Raw genomic sequence first — 24744 nt, forward strand, 5'->3', positions numbered from 1 at the left:
GACTTAAGAGAGCCTGAGCTCAGGCTTAGCTAGACCAGACACATCCTCGCCAGCTGCATCTGCCGCTGCTGACAGGAGACCACAACTGTGGGTGCACAGCTGGGAAGAGCAAGAACTTCTGCCTGAAAACAGGAGCATTGTGATGGCTCCTGCATCCCTGTTCTGGGGGAGGTATCGCCCAGGACTGCTCTCCGGCCCATGCTTGGGCTCTGCTGGCAGATACAGGAACCGTGGGAGCTGCAGAACCCCCACTCAGCCATCAGTGCCCTCATTAACCTCCCCCCAAGCCCGCGCTGCTGGGCTCTCTTGGGGGCTGGGCTGTGGTCCCTGTGCAGGTGGGACTGGGACCAGGAGCTGCCACCTCCCTGGGGCGCTTCCCATGGACTGATGCTCGGCAAGAGGACGCGGGCAGGGACACAGTACAACAGCGGTGGCCAGGAGGCAACCCCTACTTAACTAATGGTTTTTTTCTCTTCCTCCCATCAAGGAAAATATCTTCAAAGTCATTTGCATCAAGCAAATGCAGAGTAGGTGTGAATTGTGCCCCATGTCTGAGCCAAAGGAGAAATCCAAGCCACGTACTTCCATGTGCAGGCAGAGCACTGATGGGACAGACCCTGCCGTGGCACCTTCCTCCTCCTCGTTGAGCTACCAGACACCGCAAGGCCTTTGGCCATGGCTCTGGGTGCCCCGCAGCTATGAGTCACCCTCTGTGTGACCCTGCTGTCCCTGGGTGCCCGGTGCTCCGTGCCCCCCGTGCTGCTCACCGCAGCCACAGCCTGAGGGCAGCACCGTAGCTGACACTGAGTGCCCAAAGTCACAGCCAACACTGAGTGCCCAAAGCCACAGCCAGCATGGGCGCAGCTGAGCAGGAACCCTCGGGGGCTGCTCGTCCCCAGGACTCTGCCCCCGACCCTGCGGGTCTGTCCTACCTGGCTGATGTCGCTGGTCCACGCAGCCTTCTCCTGCCTCGACGAGGCCACCAGGATAACCGTGAAAGATGAGGAATCTTTTGGCTCCACCACGATTTTGAAGTCAAGATGGTCGATGTCTTGGCCTGATGCTTTTGCTTTGGAACAGAAAAACCACACACAGTGATGGTGAAAAGGTTTCCCCACGCCCTCTCCCCCAGCACAGGGTGTATCCAGGTTTTAAGGAGCCCGTTCCACTTTGCGGGTTGTCTGCGGTGAGGAGAGGACAGATTTGCTGGGCAAAGGCTCCACATTTGCAAAATAAAGTCAGTACACCCGAAGCATGGCATGGCCTCGCGCTGGGACCCCGCACCGTGTGCCAGGGGAAGCGGCTTGTGTCAGAAAACTCGTAATGAGACAAGAGAAGGAGCCTGGGCTTTGTCACAAGTCACAGGCAAGTGGGCATGGCTGAGGATGTCCAGTATCTTTGCCTTTTCCCACTTGTTTGCACCGATGGACAGCAGGAATGTCCAGGACACTGCACCCATGGCAGAGGACACAGGCAGCGCTGGTCACGCCACACCTGTGACAGGGGACATGGGCAGTGCTGGCCATGCTGCTATCGGTCCCCAGGCAAGGACAGGGCAGCTCCTGCAGCCCAGGCTGGCACTGCCTAGGCTGGCAGTGATCTCGTGTCAAGGTCTGACACTAAGTGCAGCCCTCATGGGACCCACACCCCCAGCACCCCCTAGCACTCCCACTGTGGGCTCTGTCCTCCCCACATGGGGTGACGATGCTGCAGAACCCAGATCACCCGCCCTGCATGGGACGCTCTGCCATGCAGGGAGTGTCGGGACCTCTGCAAAGAGGCTCCTGGAGCAGCTGTCACTTGGCTCCTTGAGAGTGCCCATCAGCTCAGCATCCACCAGGAGATGCACAATCCAACCCCGCACCCACAGGTGGGGCTGAGCAGGGCCCTGCCTGTGTCCTGAAGGGGCTCTGCCCAGCGTGGGGCCGTGGGGCACGTACCGTCCTCATCAGTGCTCTCCTGCTCCTCCACCAGTGTGCAGTCGATGAGGGAGATCACGCCATTCTGTGGGGGAATCAGGGCTCAGCAGCACAATCCCTCCAGGGTCTGGGGGCTGCCCTGGTCCCCCCCACACCACAGCCCACCGCCCCAGGGATGAGGATGGGGATGACGCTCTGAGGTTTTGGTGCGGTCGTGGCCAGTGCAGTTTCTGCCTCACTGGGAACAACTCCTGACAGCAGGGATAGCACGGATCTCCTTGTGGAACCAATCAACTAATTTGTTTATAAATTATTTAATATCAGCTTTAAATTAAATTTTCCAAAAGTCTGTTGGTGTAATTATCAATTCTTTGCCACGGACTGTAATTTTTCAAACTGATAATTTAATGCCAGTAATGAGCAATTTCTGTAAGATTCTCGCTTGATTAACTGCGAAACTTCCACCAACAAAAGCATGAGTCTTGGGAGCGGCTGGAGCAGCCTGTGAGCATTATGTACAGTCCCAGGCTATAATTTAACTTTCGCACTGAATAAATTGTCAAGGCTCCTGCTGCAGATCAGGAGAACTTCTTTTATCAACAAATTGCAATTTCTTGTCTTTGACTCGGAGCTCCGCACGTCACTGATGAGGTGCCTGGACCACACACAATAAACCCCATTGCCTGCCTGCTCCAGCCAGGCCCCCCGAGGCTGCGGCCAGGGGAGGGCACGGTGGTCTCCAGACCCCGGTGTCACCGGGACAGCCAGCAGTGCCGGCCCCTGCCCCCTCCCCACACCCGGCACCCCAGGAGCAGCCCCAGCCCCATCACCCTCCCGCTGTCCCCACACCTTGGTGAGATGCAGCTTGCCCCCTGAGCCGCGGGTGCAGATGATGAGGTGCTTGGAGAAGAGGAAGCACTGCCGCTCGCCCTCCTTCCGCAGCGACAGCGAGCCCAGCCGCCCCCGCGGGATCTTCCCCTTCTCCGACATCGGCACCTGGATCAGGGACCCTGTGGAGGGAGAGACCCAGCCCTGTCCCAGTGTCGGCTTCAGCGGTGCCGGGCAGGGTCTCCAGAGTGGGACATCGCCGTGTGTCCCATGTGGGGCAGTGGCCAGCGTGTCCTCTAGTGCCAGGGCTGGGACCAGGAGCCCCCAGCTGTGCAGGTTATGGGGGGCACAGGCTATGGCCCCCAGTCCACCCTGCCCCCACCTATGGGGTGCTGCTCCAGGACCACCTGTGGCCGGGGGGCTGGGTGCGTCTGGAGATCAGTAATGGCCAAAATGCTCATGCTGCTCCATGACACAATGAAATGCAGAGCCGAGACTTAAAGTGGGGCACTTTGGAGCACAGGAAATTCAGAAACAGGCTATATTTTTAAATTTCCCAGCTCAGCAGACCATGCTGTGGAGGGACACAGGGATGGGGGCTGCGGGGCTCTGCGTTAACCACGGAGGGAAGGGACATTGACACAAACACAGTACCTTGTCTTACAAAAGTCTGGCTGGTGTCCAGCAGAATTTCACACCCTTCAATAATCATCCGCTCTATTGCCAGGTTTTTTCGAATGTTTTCAGTCTCGCTCACTTCATCGTGCATTATCCTGAAGGAGAAAGAAGATAAAATTTGAGCTCAGATCAGATTTGCAGGAGTTTTCCCAGAAGATCCCTTTAAACAGACTGGAGGGGCTGCACCAAGGTAAGGTCAAAAGCAAAGCAATATTGAGGGATCACAGCATTATATGTATCCGTATGGACCCAGGAGCTTGGGAATTAGCCTACACATCAACCTGGTCTGTACCTCCAGATCTCTAAATATTTAAACACAAGTGCTTCTTGCTCAGAAATCACTAAATTCAGATTTAGGGCAGACAGACCCTCCCCGTAAGCAGCCCCCTCCAACATCCCTGCTCCTTGAGGGGTGGGAAAAGGGATGGAAACTCTTTGTACAGATCGTCCGAGGACTGTGCAGCACCGATGGGTTCAGCACTGTTGCAATTTGCTGGCAACAGGACACAGGGAACGCTTCAGTCCATGGCATGCGCAGGATAAAGGTTGGGAAATGGGGAATTGCGGCCGATACCGGGGTGCTTATTGCGGACACTAGCACCACCATGCCAGACGGAGGAGGACAGAACCAGAGCCATCCCAGTCCCCCAAAACTCCTATTTCATCATTAAGGAGCCCTGGAAAACACAGCGCATGGCCAGAAGCAGCCGGGCTCCCGTCCCACAAGTCTCCCTACCACCCCAAACCCAGCGGGCCCCAGAGCTGCCCCCATCCCCGCAGCCTGGCCGCAGGGACCAGCAGGGATGGGCAGTGTGGGTCTGACCTGGAGAGCTCCTCCAGCTTGGACTTGGCGTAATCCAGGCTGTTCCTCTCCACATGCTCGTGCGGGGTGTGAGCCAGCAGCTCGTGCAGCGTCAGGATGTACCGGGGGATCTGCGGCACAACAGATCTGTGAGGTTAAAAAAGCCTCAAAGCTCCTTGTGCTAAAACCTAACGAGGAGGGGAACAGTGTGAGGTTTTGCCCAGGACCTGGCTCTGCCCCATCCGTGTCTCAGCAGCATGGGGTGACTGCAAACCCGGCAGCTTCACCCAGAGTCCTCCTGCAGCATCAATGACACAGCAACAGCCTGGGCAGGTCCCAGGAGCAGCGTGGGACCCACGGGGTTCAGCCCCAGCCCATCTGCACTTGTCTGTACCCCACACCTGATGCCACTTCGGGGCTGCGGTTTGCGCTGCTCAGCCCAACCCTTGCCGCCGGCACTGTAGTGACATCCCCACGGCCGTTCTCAGTGCCAGCAGTCACCTGGAACATGGGGTATGTCAGGAAGGTCTCTAGGGTCCTCTCCTCGCAGTCAGGCTTGGCCTCGTAGTGCTTGAGCAGCTTGTCGAAGTCACGGTTCTGCTTGCAGTGCGCCAGGATCTGCAGGCTGTACTGGTGGTTCCGCACAAACTCCTGGTAGATGTTCAGCATGGGCAGCAGGATGTCGAAGAGGTCGGCTGCGGGCAGGGGGTGTGGTGGGTGCGCTGGGCCAGCCTGTGTCCTGGGCTCCCAGCACAGCCCCCTGGCTCAGGACCCTCCTCCTCCCTGGGTTCCACCCAGGCTACCCCCCAGGACCATGTCCTGTTTGTGCAAGCCCCAGTCTGACCAGTTTGGGTGCCACAGACACCGTTTGGAGCAGCTGAGGTTCCCATCCGACACAGTGATGCTCCTCAGCACCAGCTCTCCTGAGTGTGGTCCAGCCCTCCCCTCCCACCGCCTGGCAGAACCAGCAACGCAGGAACTGGTTTTCTCTGGTTTTTGCTCAGGTCCTCGATCCCCCAGCCAGCACGCACAAGTGATGAGCTGTGCGATGCGTTCCACCGCTGCTGGTCGGCAAAGTGCCTGCGGAACTGCTCCCGCAGCGAGCGGCAGGGCGGGTGGCGAGGAGGCATCGTGCACTCACCCAGCACCAGCGTGGGCCAGCTGGAGATCCTCGCCTTCAGGCCTTGGTAAAAGATTTGGTGCAAAAACATGATGGTTTCACTGAAAGATAAACCAAGGGGTGAAAAGACAGATAAACAAATGGCAAATATAGAGGGATTAGATGAAATCTCATCGCCTGCCTCCCTGCCCTGCCAAGGCCTTGGAGCATCATCCACCCCCGCGGTACCTCCTTGTGTCACTGCCGAGCCCTCAGCCACTGTGCAGGTGTCCACGGGGACAGCGAGTCTCCACCCATGGCTCTGGGGACCACGCTGTCAGCTCCCAGGGACCCCCAGCACCCTACATCCCCACACCCGTTCCCAGGGTGGGCAGCAGACACCCACACTGCCCACGGGCTGTGGCCCGGCACTTGCCTGTTGAGGAAGATGCTGCTGACATCGTCGTGTGTGATGGGCGGCTTCTTGGAGCTGGCTGCCATGCGCAGCGGCCGCAGGAAGTTGTTGACGAGGATGTGGAGCTGCTGGACATACTCGGCCTCAGCCTCCAGCATGCTAAAAACAACCTGGTTCCTCTTGCGCATGCTGTCGGCATGCGGGGACCGTATGTAGTCCTGGATGATGGTCTTCCACTTCCTCCGGCAGAGCCAGCCCCGCAGGAAGCTCTGCACCTGCCGGGAGCCATGGCAGCGTCAGGGACAGCTGTGGGGCCGGTGCCCATGCTTAGCACAGTGCCAGGTCACGGCACTGTCAGGGGTTCCCTGGCTCCTGCTGGGTGTGTGATGGTGCCCAATACTGGGGCTGCTCCGAACACCCCCAGCTGGGAACGAGCAATAACTCATGGAAATGCACTTGCTTATTGCCAACAATGTCCTCTGTTCCCTTTCACAGGGATGCGTGGAGGACTCGTGTGAGGAGCAAAGATCCTGTGTTCACTCAGCCTTCCCCTGGCACAGCCACAACACCAGGTACTTCCCCGCCTCCGCCAGCCCTGCACCCAGCATGTCTCCCATGGCACAAGTGCTGGGTCCCCGCCAGTGCCAGCTCTATGTCCCCATCACCACCTACCTTCTTGATCTTCTTGATGTCACTGTCGTCATCGCTGGGCGCGCTGCTCTGCCCGGCCTGGATGCGCTCGTGGTCCTTGAGCAGGGAGGCAATCTGTGGGCACAGAGTGGTGAGCGGCCACCCCGGCACAGCCCGGCAGCCCAGACCCTGCTGCCGGGGAATGGCACGTGCCACCAGCTTAACCAGAGACACAGGGACACATGTTGATTCTGTCTTAATGGGAGATGGGAAATGAAGCAGATACAAAAAGGCTGCAGAGCTGTCAGGGCTCCCCAGCCTCCCAAGCACCTAAACATAAGACGGGGACCTACAAATCCTGCCGGGTACCCAACTGCATCCCTGTTGCCTAAGGAAGCCTCCACAGGCGAGTCATTAAAAAACGAGTTGGATAGAAAATGGCAGAAAAATCTCAAGTTCTTTGCACCCTAAATCTTGCAGACAAGGACAAACTCTCAACCAGGCACAGCTTTCCAGCACAAATTGGATCAGATCTCGTTAGTTTCAGGCATCTGAATTTTTGCTGTTTCTCGCCTGTGCTTTTTATCACTCCTCTGCTCCTTGTGGTGTCCCCCCCACACTGCTGCAGCTGCATACGGAGCTACAGAAAGGGCAGGAAAACAGCAAATGCACCGTCTAGGAAGTTGAAACTGGGAAAAATGTGATTTGAATTGTGATTTTAAAGAGTACTTTCCAAAAAGTTTTGGAGAGAAAGGAGCTAAGACCTTTTTCAGCTGCAGACACAGCTTCCCCATGGTGCTGGGGACTGACAGCACCAGTAACTGCAGCACCTGCCCAGTGTATGCTGGGTTTTTGTTACATGGGATCAGATTTTAGAAGATATTGTAGACATTCTTCCCTCTCTCTGTACCTTCCCATGGAGCTTCAAGTCACCAAACACTGCCTGCACCCCTCGGTTTTAGACGTTTGCGAGCACTGAGGCTATTCTCCATGCCAGCTCTGGGACCATCTCGGCTGCAACCCACGGAGCAGGTTTGCTGGTGCCATGGTTTTATTTTGGTTTGCTTGAGTAAAATTTGCACATTAAAAGCAGGAGCTGATTATTTGATCTCTGCTTCAAAGCATGTGGAACAAAACAAAACAAAACCAACAACAAAACAAAAACCAACAAAACAATGCAAAGTAAAATCAAATGCACCCGGGCACAGGGGAGGGGACGGGCTGCAGCTCTACCCGGCATCTTGGAACCCGACCCCTCTGCTAACTGCAGGTTCACAACACGTCTCCCACCTCCCCTGGCCCACAGCTCATGGGGATGCTCCTGCCCCCCTGCTTGCCTCCCCTGTCCCTCGTACTCACCCTGACCCGGGGGCTGCACCGGAGCTGGGGGCTCCTGACCGGCACCCAACCAGGGTCCCAGGAGAAACCCCCACCAAGTGGGTGCTGGGGCTGCAGACAGTGAGGCTTTGGGGCCAATTCCATTCTCTCAGAGCGCACAAACACAGCAGTGCCGACACCACCCCTGGGAAAGGCTTGGGGCTCCCCAGATCCACAAGAGCAGTTTTCAGTGCCCCATGACCCATGGTTCGGGACTAGCTACTGACCTGCACTTCTTAACTTAAAAATTCAAAATCGAAAGAAAAGACCACCATAAGGATGTACCAACCCACTCCTGCCCTCACTGCCTCCCCAGTTGCCTCCTTCATGGTAGTTTTGAGATTTTGACTGACTCAGGGTTGACAACTCAGCCCAATGGGCAGCAGGAGAGCGTCTCCAGGGCGGGTGCAGCCCCACAGGGGGCAGCCAGGCAGCACGGGGAGCACCCAGCCTGGAGCCCCAGGGACACCAGCTACCCTCGGCACCAACTGCTGAGTCATTTTTCCATTTTGCTGCTGTCTGCAGTAACCTGCATCATGTCACCCTTCCTACAACCCAACGCCACAGACTGCTGCGAGAGCTTCTGAGAGCAGCTGCGGGCATCAGATTTCCTGGGCTGCGCTCATCAAAGAGACGCTCCCGTCTCAGTGAAGGGTCCGTTCTGTTCATAGTCCCATGCGCATTAATTCCCCAATGTACAGGAGCTGTCAGGACACTGCAGCTGACACCAGTCCCCTCCCAAGGCCACAGCCAGTCCCTGTGTCAGTCACTGCTCCAGCTCTGCACTGCCTGGCACACAGCACTGCCAACCACACAGAGGGGTCTAATCAAAGTGTGCAGGGTGGAAATAAGGAGGTGAAACAGTAAGACAGGGAGTCTTCATCTGTCCCCCAGCACCTTCTAAACAGGAGGGAACAGCTCACTGCCCGTTCCCCAGCGCCAGAGTGATCCCTTCCCCATGGTGGCAGCGTCCTGGGGCTGGGGACCACCCCGGGCCCTGCATACACTGCACAGCTCCTGCAAGAAAACCTCCAACTAAGGTGATGCCCTCACCCTTCTCTGCAAGACAGTGGGGCAGCCCGATATCATTCAAGCAAATACAAATACACTGGTTGCCGTGTCCCCGGTCTCCACCAGCACAGTGATGCCGCCTGCCCACCCACAGCCCATGGGCTGCCCCAGGGAGCAGTATCACATCCGTGGGGTGATGCTGGGGTCTTCACCTCAGCCTTCAGGCGCTCGATCTCGATCTCCCCATCCTCAATCTGCTGGCGGAGTTGCTTGGCAACTGTCTTCTCTGTTTCCACGATCTGCAGGAGATGGAGGTACTTCTGCATCAGTGCCTCATGCTCCGTCGCCAGGTTCCTGTAGCTGTGGGCAGACAGGGCAGTGAGCACCCTCCTCCCCTTCCCCCTGCTCAGGGTACCCACAGGGTGAATGGAACAGTAGATGGCTTTAGCAGGTCGGGATGCTGCTGCTCTGAACCAAATAGTTTGGAGAGGACTCAGCTTCCCCATGAGGGTGCAAACAGAAGAGACAACACCAATTTTCAGGAAACAGTAGGAGACTTAAAAAAAATAAAAGCTCTCTCAACTACCACATCCCAAAAAGTTTAACGAGAAGGACACTTGTGGCACCAGCTCTCACGAACATCTGCTCTTGTTCAGGTGCAGCAGCAGATGATATTTCTCTAATCTCCTGCATACGACACTCACCTGGCCCCTCCTCGCTGCCAGCCTGGCACACTCCTCTGCCGTGCCGGCTCCTGACCACACTGCCTGCGGTAACACCCAGGCTGGGCCAGCATCGCACAGCACGAAAACATTAGCAGAAGAAACCTCCTTCTGACCACTTCTGCTGTTCCAGATGAAACCCCTCCTGAGGGCCTTTCAACCTGACACAGAATTTGGCATCCCCCTGGCACCAGGCTGGGACAGGCAGTGCCAGCCTGCCGGGGAGCTGTGCTGTGTGGGACGTGGATGGGTATGGGACCGGGAGTGCCTGAATGCAGCCACCTGCTCTGCACAACGGTCCTTGACATGGGGTTGGGGACCAAAGGTGCTCTGCTCCGCCTGCCAGCAGTGCCCCTGGGCATAACTTCACCCCCGACCCCCCCGTCCCCAGTCTGCGGCTGTGGAGGGCGATACCTGGCGTGAGCGATGGCTGCCACCCATTCGTCACAGTCCTTGGCATCCTCGGTCCTCAGCTCCAGCGTCTTCTGGTTCTCATGGTTGAAGTTAATGGTGAAGTAATGCTGGGGGGAGAAAATGGGCAGGTTACTGCTCCCGCACACAGGACCATTAGAAAAGCACTTTACGGTCCACCACAGGTCACTTCATTAAAAAAAAAAGTCTTGAAACACCAGGAGCACGACAGGAACCGACTGCCCTCAGCACTCGGGGACAGGCTGCTCCTCGCCATGGAGGCCGTGCAGCCACACGGCGGGGGAGGACGAGGCTGAGAACCGCCGGAGGGGAAACCACCAAGATAAACCCAAACCCACCGAACTTCAGCAGGCTGCAGGCTGAGCCTGCGGCCATGGCCCTGGGGACAACTCTCACCTGGGGACAGGGACAGATGAGCAAGGGCATTTAGCTGGACCCAGCACTAGGCTGCCTGCATCCCTGCCTGCATCCCTGCCTGCGTGGGCAGGGACCATCCTTGGCACCCAAAGGAAGCCCCTGGCAGCCCCCAGCCCCACATGCCCACAGCACGAGGCGGCGGCTCTGCTGGGCGCGGGGTGCAGGACCGGGCGCTGGGCTATATTTAGCCTCCCTTGACATTTGCAGTATTTGTGCTAATTGTGCGGCACAGCCCGCGCCGGCTGGCTCTGCGCTGCTCCTGCAGTCTCCTAGGAAACACAGACCACGCTGCAGCGCTGGGTACTGCCCAGAATAGCGGGGCTGGAGCCAAACCCACCAGAAAAAGCTCATCCTGACATTCTCTGCTCCTTTCTTGGGTTTAACAAGGGATCTGCACTAACAGGCATCTTGGAAAAAAAAAAAAGCAACAAAAAAAACCAAACAACAACAACAAAACAACAAACCCAACCTGCAGCAGCTGCCTGGTCCCCGTGTGCACCCCTGCTGCCCAGGACAGACCCTGGCACACCATGAACACGCAGAGGGCACTGCGGGGCAGGCAGGAATGTGCAGGGGAACCTGCCCCGATGTGGGGCTGCAGGCTGGGGGAACAGTTTGTTTCTGTGACCCTGGGAAGGTGCATCTCCTTCTGTCCAGGAGCCTTTAAATGAAATATGTTTATCGCTGATCCTGCAGACAAGTTTTCTCCTCAGGGAGCCTTTCCCATGATAAACTGTGTCACCGTCCATCTCCCCTTCAGCCCGTCCCGCTGTGGCCAGGCTGGCAAGAGCTCCAGGCAGCTAGGGAGCAGCCGGCCTGTCTGTGGGACACATCTGGGGCTGCAGCAGCTCCACAGCCCTTCGGTTCTCATCCCCTTTGCTTCTCCCTTCCACCCCTGAAGGTTTTTATTGGCTATGAGACATGTCGGATAGAAAATTCAGCAGGAATGTTTGGTCTCCGAAACTGCGTTGCAGTTATGTCGCTCTGCTTTATGTCCATCTCTCTGACATCCCCTCCCTGGCAAACAGCATCCAAAAGAGCTTGTCACATTGGCAAGCCTGGAAACCCTCCCCCTCACACACTGACTCAGGAATGTCACCAGCCGTGCCAGCGCATTGCCAAGCACTCACTCCCCAGCCTGGGGTCCCAGACATAGGACACCAGGGCTGGCAAAGTCCCATCTCAGCCCCCGTGCCCCCACGAGCTCTTGGTGCTGCAGGGTCAAACAACCATGTGCCACAGCACATGTATTCACCCTGGTACATTCCACCAATGCCAACAGCTCGTGCTCGGCCAGGTCCCCACAGGATCAAGAACACAGGGAGATGCTTCTGTGGCTCCCCCAAACTGACCCTGGCCAGCAGGAGGGCACGGTGAACCCTGGGCTGAGCTTCCCAGACACTGCAGGTCCCTCAGGGGATGCAGGTGACAATGCAGCACCTGCCTGTGCTCCCATGGGTGATCATACGTGCCCAGAGCCCTGCGCCCATGGGTAGGACCCGCATCACACCTGGTCAGAGCATCCTAATCCCAACCAGGGCCCTGCAGAAGCAGCAGCTCACACAGCCCCAGGACCTGCTGGGTTTTAAACCAGGGGGAGCAGAGCCTGTGGCAGAGACTGAGACAGGGACCAGGGCTGGCACAGGGGCTGCGTCCCCCCTGCTTCACCCGCTGGGTCCATCAAGGCACTTCTCAACACACTGGCACCAAAAACATTTCGTCAGGTGGCTCCTGGCTCATCTCTTCTAAACCCAGAAACTCCTGCATGTTTTGCCAGCAGCAGTTCCAGCACTGTCAGCAGTGATGCCAGGCAACGTGGGGCCAAAAGCCTCGTCCTGCAGCGGGGGCAGCTCCACAGCTGCTGCGGGGCTGTGCAGGACGGTTTGGTCCTGACCACGGCTCCAGCTGCAATTAAAGCCGGTTCCTGTGAGCACACACGCACACTGCCTGTCACTCTGATGTGTCCCCACACAATACCCAGGAAATGCAGCACACTTGAAAGGAGGAAGTTATTTTATATTTGAATAATAAAACTCCCACCACCTTTTATCTCCGCCTAAATTATGATCCCTCTCTGTCATTGCAGTGACACATCAAACCCGACAGCCCAGGAACACTTCCAGCCGCGCTCGCCGTGTCGGGGCCAACGCTCAGTGGCAGCACGGCCAGCTGGGCAGGGACAGACCCTGGACCCTCGCTCACCGGGACCCCCCACTCACCAGCACCGGGACTCCCTGCTCAATGGCACCAGGCAGAGGATGGAGAGCAGCAGGATCAGACCCTGCCCCAGAGCAGCTTCTCCAGGGCAGCTGGAGCTGCTGGGCCAGCCCTGCCCGGTGCAGAGCACAAAGCACCCACAGCTTCAGTTTGCTGCTTTTCTGCCCATCTCTGCTCATTTGAAAAGCTCAGTGCCACCCCGGGCTCACACCACCTCTTACTCTGCTCCTGGCACACTCAGCAGACGTGATTCCTGACGTCCCTTGTTACAGGGCATTTTCCAGCCTCCCCCATTTTCCCAGTGCCACCTGAGCATGCACCGTGGGATGCGCAGCCACCAGTGCTGCAGGATGCTCAGACCCACAGACCCCGGTGCTGTGAGGGTTTTATTTCAGCAAACCTCAGGGGAACACAGCGGTTCCGCCTGAAAGAACAACACAGGAGCATCTCAGGTCCCAAAGGGAAAGGCTCAAACACCCACCCAGGACCAGCCACAGCACCGTGACCACCCGGGCCAGCGCCCACCGGCAGCTCCAGCCCATTCCAGCAGCTGCTCCCGGGGTGCCCCAGCCAGCACGTGTCTGGGGCTCTGCTCAGGGTGGCCCAGCTGGGAGGGACCCGGCCTGGCCCCCACTGCAGCGCCAGCCCCTGAGCCCACACCTCAAACTCCACTCACACTGTTGCTTTTTCTGAAAAAAATCCCCAGCACCAGCCTAGCTATATTGACTGAGTACAACAGCAAAACACCGCTCAGGAGCTATTTCTGCTTCCAGAACCTCAAAAACTGGCTTTGAATTAGTGAAGGAGACAACCCAAGTGATTAACGTGCAGGGACTGTCTCCCAGAACTGTCCCTGAGGGTGTGACGCCCAGCACAGCGCTGGCTCTGCCCTCCTGCCCAGCGCCGGGGAAGCAAAACCTCCTGCGTGGGCAGCCCAGCCGAGGGTCCCTGTGCAGCCTAAGATGCGCTTCACCCGCTCCTGTGTCCATCTGATGCCCCGTGCTGATCTTGAGGGGTTTTACTTTTTGCCTCCTGTTAAGTAAACAATAAATACATTCCAATAAGCTTTAAAATGATGCATTATTTCCAAAATACACAATCAACCGATTCCAGAATTCTTTAAAATCTGGAGCAGGGTGTTTTTCAGCCAGAGCACCACACCAGACCACTCTGGATGCTGTGACCAAGGTGGCTGGTGACAGTGCCCAGTGAGACTGGGGGGACTGAGACAGACATCCCCAGCAACGCTACCAACACAGGAGAGGTGATCATCACCCTTTCCCACACAAAGCCATTCTGTTGTGCTCTCACAGGGGCCTCTCTGCCCCGCAGCAGATGTCCCCCGCCATCCCCCTGCAATGGGGACGCTCCCTGCCGCGCTGGAGATACGCGTCCCCTCCCTCTGCCCATGGCAGATAGGTACACAGCCGCCTGCTCACAAAGCTGATGGTTATTGCAGCTGACAGAAAGGGCAAGAGAGGAGAATTTTCCTCCTCTGGATGGATGAGTCGAAAAATCCACAGCCAGCACTGGCAGCTTTTAACTTCCCTGACCTACATAGCGTGTGCGCTGGGAAGACAGACCTGGGAGCGGGACGCAGGAGATGGGTGGCCGAGCAGCTCTTGTGCTTCCTGCAACAAGAAAAAAAATCCCAGAAGCAGAAATCTGTGTCCTCTACTTCAGGAAGGACCATAACGATGCTCATGCATGGGCACCAGAGCCGAGCACCAGCTGAGCTGGGGACTCACTGCAGCAGGATGCTGCACCCCATGAGAATCCCACCCCAAGTCTTGGGCAGAAATACTTGTAAAATTTTTTTTAAATCAAGTTTTCCCCTCTCTGGCACATTATGCAGTGATGCTGGCAGACGGGCACACAGGCAACGCCAGTACCACACAGGTATCGCCTGTACCACACAGGCTCCATGGTATATACATCACGAACAGCTCCCCCTGCTTGGAAATACATAGCTCTGTGTAGTAATTAATAAAGAAACCAGCATTATCCTAATCCTGGGTATACTGGACATTCATACCTCAGCCAGATTTTACATATGAATATCACTGTGATGACTCTGCACCTTCATATTTGCAAGAAATCTTGCAAAACTCTATGTGCACAGCTGAGCAAATGTACCTGAGGCTGCTGGGGGAAGGTTTCTGTCGTGTCTCCTATTGCTTCTTTAACAGATTTCATTGATGAGAACACGTGAATAAAGGGGATGGACTGGCATCACATTTAAAACACAAAAAACCCCATCAGGATAATCTTCAAATTTATGAGTAGTTCAGGTTTAGGTTCACAAATTTTGATTTATGTTAAAAAAATCAGATTGTATGTAAATACATGTAGGTTTCTATGCTGCTGGCATGAGTTACTGCTGCATTCAGCCCAGTGCTGAAAGCCTGGCTAAAAGTACCTGAGTTTAGGAAAAAAGTTTCCATTTCAAGTTTATAAAAATCCAACAGGACAACAGGCCAGCTGTCATGGCAAAGACCCATGTGAGCAAATCAAGGCAAATTAAGCTGATGGGAAGAGTCAAACAGCTTAAGCCAAGAGATCTCTTAATCAGAACTGGTCCACACATTAAAAAAAATGTCATTGAAAAATGGTTTTTTAAACTTTTTAATACTATGTTATTTTTCAGATTTTTTGTCTCACAGGTGAAAATGCTCTTGGCCTTTTTGCTTCATCAGAAACCAACCTCTGCTGATGCCTGCCCTTCGGCAAGCAAAATATTCCAATAACTATTTTACTATTCCAGCTCAGAGTTTAGATGCACAAACCCACTTTTTTCAACCATCCAACACCCGACAGCTTCTCCAGCAGGATTCCCGCTGCCCAGAGGGAGCTGCTGCTGGGGAACAATCCCTGCCGCGACTTCAGCTCCTGTGTCCACAGAACATTGGTAATAAGGCCACGTTGTCCCCAGATTGCCTTATTTGGATTTATAGGCCAAATGCAGGGAATAGTTTTTCCCCCATGACAAAGGCAGTTCCCGCAGAGGCACGGTGTCCTGTGCCCAGTGGAACCACTCCATCGACATCACTCACACATCACACCACATTATCCTGCCCTTTCAATGAGCATCCTGTGGATAATCAGAGATGGCAATCAGGCAGCAGTACGCTCGGGCTGACACCCCGAAGAATAAACAGACTTTTCTAGAAAACAAGAGTCGCGTTACCCGCCTGTGCAAAGCAGGTTTGGCACAGACCCATCTGGGGGCACGGCTAACGCAGGATGGCCCTGGGCATGGGGCTGCTCCAGGCAGCCCAGTCAGACCAACCTGGACCTGCTGATTTGTGTCCCTGCCCCGGTGCTGGGCTCTGCCAGGTGGCAGCCGCCCCACACCCTGCACAGGAGCATCCGCACCCCCTGCCCCACACCCCGCACAGGAGCATCCACATCCCCTTCCCCACATCGCGCACAGGAGCATCCGCACCCCCTGCCCCACGCCCCTGGAGTGGAGGTGGGCTGGCTGGGGCTGCTGCGGACACCCAGCACCCCGTGAGGACAGGTGTCCCCGAGGAACCCAAGCACAGAATCATGGAATCACTTCCATTGGAAAAGAGCCTCAAGATCATGGAGTCCAACCCTTCCCCCACCCCTGGCACTGCCCCATGTCCCTGAGAACCTCATCTCCGTGTCTGCTCAACCCCTCCAGGGATGGTGACCCCACCACTGCCCTGGGCAGCCTGTTCCAATGCCCCACAGCCCTTTGGGGAAGAAATTGTTCCCAAGATCCAACCTCAACCAACCCTGGCGCAACTTGAGGCCATTTCCTCTGGTCCTGGCGCTTTTTCCTGGGGAGCAGAGCCTGACCCCCCCTGGCTCCAAGCTCCTTTCAGGCAGTTCAGAGATCAGAAGGTCTCCCCTCAGCTCCTGTTCTCCAGCTGAAACCCCCAGGTCCCTCAGCCGCTCCCATCACACTTGTGCTCCAGCCCTCAGCTCCGCTTCCCTCCAGCTCTCCCAGTGCCTCAGGGACTGGTGTCACTGGACAGGGTGCCCTCAGTGACCATGCTCTGTCTCTGCTCAGAACTCACTTCTCTTTGTGCTGCTGGTGCTGAGAAGGGCCGTGGTTCCCTCATTCCCTCCCCAGCTGTGCAGGGCAATGTGCAGTACCAGGGCTGGACACGCTCCAGACAAACTCCTTCCCCAGCGTGCTGGTAGGAACCATTTCCACAAACCTTCTCCCATCCCACTGGGAGACTATGGCCACGCACGTTCACCCGCTGACCACTCGCCCTCAGTTTTGCAGTACGGTACAAAATGTTTCAGTGCCCCTCAACAGCACCACAGACGATAAATTTTACACCCAGCCCTGGCAAATGCTTCAGAGATGGGGAAGAAAGTCTCCTGTCATAGGCTGCGTGTTCACTAGAGTAACCCAGGCTTTGTGGGAAAAAACAACTCGGAGCTTCAGAAGCTGCTGAGTCTCACATCAAGGGTTTTGCACAGTGCTACCACTTGACTGAGCACCACGTTGGCTCTTGTCTGAGGCACAGAGGGCGGCTGGTTGAGAATAACTCATGGCACCGGGGTACAGGTCTGCAAATCCAACTGAAGGCTGGATCCATGGAGCAAACCCAGCTGGGATCCTGCTGCCTGGTTCCCGCACCATGTAGAGCCCTCGCCTCACGCCAGGGCCCTCCCGCTACGGAGCACACGGACACGTCAGCCCGCACCCCCACGCCTGCTCGGCTCGTCTGCCGGGGCCCCCCTTTGGCTGCACCCCCCATGCAGTCCCAGCAGAACCCCTGTGTTCCCCCCCCAGAGACAGGAGATGTCTGAAAGCGCCTCCCAGAACCCCCACCCTCGGGGGCCGGGGAAAGCACAGCACTGCAGACAAGGCAGAACAAAAGGGGGGGTTCACCCCCACCCCCACGCCGAGCAGCCAAACCCCAACCTCCCACCCAAGCGGGGCAGCACAGGGAACCCTGCAGTCCCTTCCCCCAGGCCACGGCCTGAAGTCCACTCAACAATCAAATATCTTCCAAATCAAGCTGGTTTGAAGAAAGGCTCATTTGCAGAAAACTTAACAAAAACAGAAAAAGTTTCTGGAGGTGTCCAAATCCCCTCTTGGACATTTCAGTTTTTCCAAAAACCTTGCTGCTTTATTCTCACATGTGCTGTATGCTAAAAATACACTGCTTTCCTAGCAAAAAAAAAAAAAAAAAAAAAAAAAGACCCACCGTTTAAAATTTCTCCCTTGTGGAGAATTTGAAACCTCTCAGGTTTTATTCCAGTGAAGAGGGAATCTAAACCCAAAACTCCCCTGCTGAAGGGAACACTGTCCTCCAGCTCCAGTGGTAACCGCCCGGGGACATAAATGCCCTCAGAAAACAATTAATGGTGATCACAGACAATGCTAGAAATTTCCTTGGCACACTCCTTTCAAAAGACGGTTTGGTGATACTGAGCACAGCTCAGTACGGGCTGAGCTGAAGAAAAGGCTGTGTCTGGTTTGCAGAACCTGACACCTTGCTCGCAGGGACCTGCCGGCTTTGCTGCCATTCGGCGTCCCGCACAGACTCCGCTGCGGGTCTGTACCATCAATATTCTGCTGCTTATCTCATCTGGCGTGCCATTAATCAGTTTGCAAAGCAGTGGGCATCCAAGCGCTTGAGCGCTTTCACTTGAATTTGTCCTAGTGAATTATACAAAATTATGAGCCAGATGCTAAACCTTGGTAAGTCGGAGCAGATCATCGGCCTGGTAAATATTTAGTGTGGCAGGATCTCACTGCGCCATGACAGCAGCCTCTCATTTACAGAGGGTAAATCTTCCAGGTGCATTTGGAAACAGAGAGGGGCTGTGACATCCTCCACTTAACGTTTATCTGCTGAAAAACCCCTCCTGCACAAACACGAGAAGTCAGAACATGGTGAGCAAGCCACGGCCTGGCTAGCAAACCTGCTTTAAGCCAAACCAGAAACGAGCAACGATATTTATCAGGCTGCTACCCAAAGGGCCACAGCTGACAAAACAGGACAGCAGCGTGACCCCCCCACAGACACAGCCCCTTTCTTGCTGCCACAGCTGACCCTGCCACACACAGGGGGCTGCTCCAGTGCCACAGCCAGGGCTGCAAGGAGCCTCAGCTGTTGCAAAAAAATGGTATTTTGATCCAAACAGAGAAATATTCCCATGATCCCTGCCAGCAGCAAGGAGATATGCCACAGAGCAGGGCTGCTGCGCTACCTTGCTCTCATGGCAGGGCTTTTTGGGGTGCTGAGTGTGCCAAGATGAGCAAGAGGCAATGAAAGGGCTCACTGCCCTCCCACTGCCCCATGCCCCAGCGGGTCCCATCCTGCAGTCCGCCGGCACTGCTCGTCACCACCTCCCCAGAGCCTGCTCAGCCTGAAATTATGCAAGACCTGCAGAGCTGGACCCAAAACGAAGAGTGGCTTCAGAAAGCACCAGCCAGGGCCTCCTGCACTGGGAAAACCGCCCCCGCTCCCGCCTGCCAGGGGCTTCCTGGTGCCCTCTGCGACATGGGCACCCCACAAGTGTGTGGCTGCGCTCCACGTACAGCTGTCAAGGGGCGAATACAGCCGCAACAGGCTACTCTCCCCATTCGTGAGACTGGAGGTGATTTTGGAAGCTACGGCAGCGACGGATGGGGATTTGCACCCCGAGTCCTTCCTCCCTATCAGGCTCCCCGAGCTCCAGCAAATTACACCAGACAAACAAGCCAGAGGTTGCCAACATTGCACATCGTGCTGCTCGGTGCCACCCTGCCCACCTGAGCAAGGTGCAGCCAGGGAGAGAAAACCTCCCTGGGTACTCCGGGGGCTGCCATCCCTGCAGCCGGGTCCCCAGTGCTGCTGGGGGGAACCGGGGTTCTCCCAGGGTCTCACGAGGGCTTTGCTGTTCCAGCGCCGTTCCACCCGCAGACATTAGCATCTGGCAAGGAGTGCTGCAGACACGTCCCAGCCTTGCCTGTGCTGTGGGGGGCCCCGGCTCCTCTTCTCCCCACCTGGGGAGGGATGTGCAGCGTTCCCAGCCAAGGCTGAGACAGGAACACAAACCACATGTGTAGGGAGCAAGAACGGGGTGAAATCTCTGTGAAAACAAGGCCCTGTGCCTCCCCGCGCTGGCACCGTGCACACATCACCCGGGCTGCCCCGCAGCGCCCTGGCCAACCCCGGGGGTGCACACGGGAGCTGCGTGGAGCTGGGAAATACCAGAGGCGAACGGCCGAGTGGCAGCACACATGGAGCAGCCCCATGGAACCCCGCTTCTCCCACACCCTCTCCGGGCCATAGTCCCAAACCCTCGCTGGGGGGCGCGAGGACGGGTCGGCGGGGCCGCGCCGCGGACACGCGTGGGGCGCGGGGCTCCGCTGCGCAAAGCGCGGCCCGCGGCCGCCGGGGGGCGCCCCACGCCGCAGCCCCGCCGTTAATTACCGCCGGCTAATTAGCCGCGGAGTGTGTGGGGGGGGGGGAGCTCCCCGCAGAGCCCGACACCCCCATAATGAACTCACCCGCTGCCCCGGGGTGCGCTGGCAGCGCGGCCGAGGCACCGGCACTGCAGCCCCGGAGAGCACCCCCCTCCCCTGGCACAGGCTGCCTCATCCCGTGCCCCGGTCACGCGTGGGGCAGGTCTCGGGTGCGGGGCAGGTCCGCTCCGCGGCGGGAGCCCCGGGGAACGGGGCTGCGTGCGGCGACGGGACCGGGTCTGAGACCCCCGCGGGGACAGAGGCGGCCCCGGGGCATCATCCCCCACCGACAGCGACCGGTGCAGCGGGGCGCCGGTCCCAGGCCCCCGTCGCACCCACCTGCTTCTCCAGGGAGTCCTTGGCCGAGAGGGAGGGCTTGGGGGAGGGCGCCCGGTCGCAGACGCAGCCCTCGAGCAGGTAGAGCCCCGAGGGCCGGGAGCTGGAGTCGGTCTCGAAGTAGAAGAGCATGTTCTGCAGCAGCGCGAACCACTTGGTGTGCCATTTTGTGTTGTCGGAGCTCCGCTTGCTCAGGTAGCCCTTCCTGGCGCCGTCCTTCTTCGCCAGCAGCCCCAGGTAGGTGACGTGCCCGTCATTGAGCCGCATCCCCTTCTGCATCTTGGTGGGCACCGCCAGCTCCTCACATGGTCCCCGCCGGGTGACCGGCGGGCGGGTCCCTGGCGAGCAGCCGCAGCCCCCGCGCCCGCATCAGCGGCGCCCGCTGCCCCCGGAGAGCCGGCGGCCGCCGCGGCGGCTCATGGCGCGGCCGAGCCCCGCCGCTCTGCCCGCGCAGCGCTCGCCTCCCGCGGCGGCGGCGGCTCTGCCGGGGGAGCGCCGCGTCCCGGAGCCGCGTCTCCCGCGGACGGGCGAGTCATGTGATGCCGGAGCCGGCGGCGGCACCGGGAGCCCGTCAGCCCCGAGCCGTGCCGAGCCGCTCCGCGCGGGGCTAGCCCTGCCCCGCCGCCGGCTGCGGGGGCGGCCGCGCCGCGTTGCGCTCCCCGGGGCCGCCCCCCAGGCCGCGGGACGCCGGTGCCCCCGCCCGCCCCCGCCACCAGCGCGGCCGCTGCCCCGCACCGCGCCGGACCCCCGGGCACCGGGACCCCCGGGCCGGCACGGACCCCTGCGCACAGCCAGAGCTCTGGGCCAGTAGGGACCCCCGGGCACATGGGCCCCTGCATGCAGCTGGAGCCTCCGGCCAGGAAGCACCACCGGGCACATGGGACCTGCAGCCACAGCTGGAGCACCAGGCTGAGAGAGACCTCCAGACCAGATGAGAGCCCTGTGTGAAATGGGGCCCTAGGCCAGAAGGGACCCTCAGGCCAGGAAGAACCTTGGGACAAATAAGACCCCCAGGCAGAGAAGTACCCTGTGCAGACAGGGACCCCTGGGTGAGGGAGGACCCCCCAGACCAAGTGGGGGTCCCAAATCTGAGATCAACCCTGAGCTGGCACAAACCCTGCTTTGCCATGAGCCCCAGACTGAGCAGGACCCCCAACCTACACTAGCTCGGTGTGGGGGTGTCCTCAGCTGGGCACCTGCCCTGGGCACTCCAGCCTTGGGTACCAACTCCCCCACCATCCCAGGGGAGCACCCCCTGTGTCCAGCCCTGCATGTGTTGCTGACCATGGGACATCCCCACTTGTGGCCTTCCCAGTGGCAGGTCCCACACACAGCCTGTACCTCCCAACCCAGCCATGCAGTGCTGATCCCATCCCTGCAATCCCTCCTGCTGCAGTCCCTTGGGCTGGGTGGCTACTCTGCGTGCAGCAGCATCGGGACCCCTGACACTGGCCTCTCCCTTCCTACCCCCCGCCTCTCATTAGGGCACCCTAGGAACCACAGCTGCTCCCAGATATCCCACGTGGGAGAAAAGAGGATCCAGCCATGAGCGCTGGGTCAGTCAGACACCACGGGGATGGGCACACGTGACAGCTGGGGTGGCTGCAAGGTGGCACACAACCCCACTGCCCGTGGGCAGCTGCCATCCTGCGGTGCCACAGGACCCAGCCCCAAGTGTGACCAAGACCCTGCAGACAGGGAGGGCATCAGGAAAACTGTGTTAATTACCTTTGTTTCCGCTGAAAATGCTGGCAGGTCTCCAAGGAATTCAGCGAGGTCACAGGTTGCCATGGCAACAGGAGGGAACAGGCTGAAATTGGGAAGGGTGTTGGCATTGCCAGGGTGGAGCTGCTTACCAGGACATACACTCAAGGGACACGACCTGAGCACATACTGGGTGCTGATCTGGGGACAGAGCAGCCCCAGCTGTGAAGGGGAAGCAGGGCCGCACACTGCCCCCAGCACCCTGCGCCCGCCTGTCCCTCCCGCTGGCAGACGGGCTGCTGCCCTCCTGGCCGAACACGCCGCTGCCGCCCTGATTGTGAGCAGGTCTGTGACTCCAGGACTCTCCCCACCGGCACAGCTCCTGCTCCTCCTCTGTTCCCTCTGTGTCTCTGCAGATGAGCCGGAGCCAGGTGGGCAGCAGTGGCCATGGCCATGAGCTGAGCCTTTGGCAGCTCCTCATGGGACAGTGAGCTCGGGGCAGAGCTGCCAGCTTGAGGGCAGGGACAGGCAGGACCTGCTGCACGTGAGATGGTGCAGAGACATCCACCGAGAAAGCCTCCAAAGTCCTGGATCAAATCATAACTTGGAAACCAGCACTACCAATAATTCCCATACTGGGCAAAAGTGGAAAGGCCATTTCATGCCCTGGGAGCTGCTGAGCCATCGGGTCAGCCGTGGGCCGTGCCTGGGGACATGGGGTGCTCGGGGATGTGGTGTCCCCGCTGCCCGCTGGTATGAGCAGGCTGCCATGGGGACAGCAGCACTTGGCACCAAGGACAAGTGGCATTTAGATGAGGTAGAGTCAGTTCTAGATGAAGCAGCTGGGCTCTTGTCCCCAGATAAGTGTTGGTTTAGCTTGGGCTCCCCTTAGCTATTTTTTCCATTACCCTCCATATCATCTAACAGCTTGCAAGGCTCAAGCAGATGGGGAAACTGATTTCTAAAGCAAAGGGAGGTTTATTTTTTACATGTGATGTTTGCTTCACTTGATTCTAAGGTATTTGCAGTGTGACCTTTCTGCTCTGGGAAGGCAGGGGCAAAGCCTTCGTCCCTTTTCCCAAGCACTGCCACTCAGCTGAGCCAGACCCGCTGCTGCTGCTGCGGTGAGACAGGGAATTTGCCCAGAGTTAACATTTCCCAGAGTTTCCAACTATTTTAATTGCATTGGTTTCTTCTCTCTTCATTTAAGTGTTTAATAAACATCAAAGTGGTTCCTGTGGGCATCCCGCACAAAGCCGAGGCTCAAGCCCCAGCAGAATCATGCGCAGCAGCAGCAGCTGCTGCAGCAGCACCCAGGGACACAGGGAGAGCTGGGGGACCGGGAACGCTGCCCAGGGGCATCGGGCAGGACAGCAGGGGCAGCAGAGAGACAAACCAGCAGCAGGAGAGCTCCAGGAGTGGGACAGCCACCAGCAGGGACATATCGCTCCTGACAGCTCTGAACACACAGTGACTGGTTCTGAGGGAGCAGGGTAGAACATCCGTTGAGTGACAAGACAGGTACAGGACAGTGGGTGACCGCACCCGTGTACAGGTGCTATCGGACTGCAGGGGAATTAGCTGGGGGCTGGGGGGTTCAGCCCTGACCTGCGGTGCAGCACAGGACAGGTCTCAGGCAGCCTGCTCACTTCTTCAGCACCGCGGGGATGTGTCCATGCCCCTGTCCTGCTGCTGGCACCAGGCAGGTGTGAAGCTGGTTGCTGTGCACTGACTCCCTGTGAAACGCATGCTGTGATTTCCAGGATAAAATAATCAGCTGTGGCGAGCACGGCCCTTGCTGCGCTCAGCCCGTGCTTCAGCCTCTTGCGTGAGCAGGGCGCGTGTTGACTCAGCTGGCGACAGGCTCTGTTATATGCCAGCAGCCTCCTCACCAGCTCCGTTCTGCAGAGTCTCCTCTTTCAGGCTGGGGTGGAAGGAGCCGTTTGCCACTCTCACACCAGCTCCGGTGGGGCACAGGCTGCTGCCCGATGGCTCATCCTGCCCCAGCGCAGACATTCCCCATCCCTGGGCGCAAACGTTTCCTGCAGGGCTGGCTTAGCACCCGCAGGGGTGACATCTCTTGGGAAGAGACACTCCTTTCCTTCACTTGGAATAGGAACTAAAAATGGGCATTTTTATCCAGTCAGGCTCAGAGGCATCAACACAGGGCTGAGGCACCACCAGGGAAAGTGCTGACATTTGTGTCATTAAAAGGTATTTTCCCAGGACACAGCATCATTCCAGGCTGCTGACAGCTGGGCACACACTCACAGTCAGTACTGAGCACTCAAAGTACTCAAAGTCAAGTCCATGGGCTTCAGCTCCTAAATCACAGCAGCAAGCTTGAAAATCCCATCCTTGGCTAAGCAGGTTAAATACATGCTTACAACTCCGCTGCAGCAGGTGGTCGCTGCCATGGATCCTGGGGCGTTTGGCTGCTCCTGGGCCAGGATGGGCTACACAGAGACAAAAACCTGCTGGGCTGGAGCAAAAATAAAGTTCTTCCATTTGCTCAGCAGGAAACTTTGAAGAAGCTGGGATAGTAACTTCACGTTCAGTTCCCAGGCAGCCTGGCAGAGGTGATGGTACCAGCTCATCTGTGGACAGGACAAAGCAACCTGGTTTGAAAGGCACCAGCACCCTCCTTGAGAGCTGCTCTCAAGCGTGCCCTTGGTCTTCATCCAGTTCCCCAGCAGCTCCGGTGCTCTGTCCT

At 57.8% G+C, this 24744-nt stretch overlaps 1 protein-coding gene across 1 annotated transcript in view; it reads right to left on the reverse strand.

Moving 5' to 3' along the window:
- The window catches only part of RASGRF1 (Ras protein specific guanine nucleotide releasing factor 1), a gene marked incomplete at both ends in the record, with an annotated part of 32194 nt that extends 11588 nt beyond the window's left edge, over nucleotides 1–20606 (reverse strand). The window contains 12 exons of the mRNA XM_080351553.1: nucleotides 933–1069; nucleotides 1941–2004; nucleotides 2769–2929; nucleotides 3402–3520; nucleotides 4249–4358; nucleotides 4729–4922; nucleotides 5369–5448; nucleotides 5763–6016; nucleotides 6414–6506; nucleotides 8972–9119; nucleotides 9896–10002; nucleotides 20331–20606. Of these exons, the coding sequence (XP_080207679.1) occupies nucleotides 933–1069; nucleotides 1941–2004; nucleotides 2769–2929; nucleotides 3402–3520; nucleotides 4249–4358; nucleotides 4729–4922; nucleotides 5369–5448; nucleotides 5763–6016; nucleotides 6414–6506; nucleotides 8972–9119; nucleotides 9896–10002; nucleotides 20331–20606 (1743 nt within the window). The remainder of the gene's footprint in view (nucleotides 1–932; nucleotides 1070–1940; nucleotides 2005–2768; nucleotides 2930–3401; nucleotides 3521–4248; nucleotides 4359–4728; nucleotides 4923–5368; nucleotides 5449–5762; nucleotides 6017–6413; nucleotides 6507–8971; nucleotides 9120–9895; nucleotides 10003–20330) is intronic.
- Between the last annotated feature and the right edge of the window lie 4138 nt (nucleotides 20607–24744).

This window comes from Nesoenas mayeri (assembly GCF_963082525.1).
Source record: "Nesoenas mayeri genome assembly, chromosome: 11".
In the NCBI taxonomy this organism is placed as follows: Eukaryota; Metazoa; Chordata; class Aves; order Columbiformes; family Columbidae; genus Nesoenas; species Nesoenas mayeri.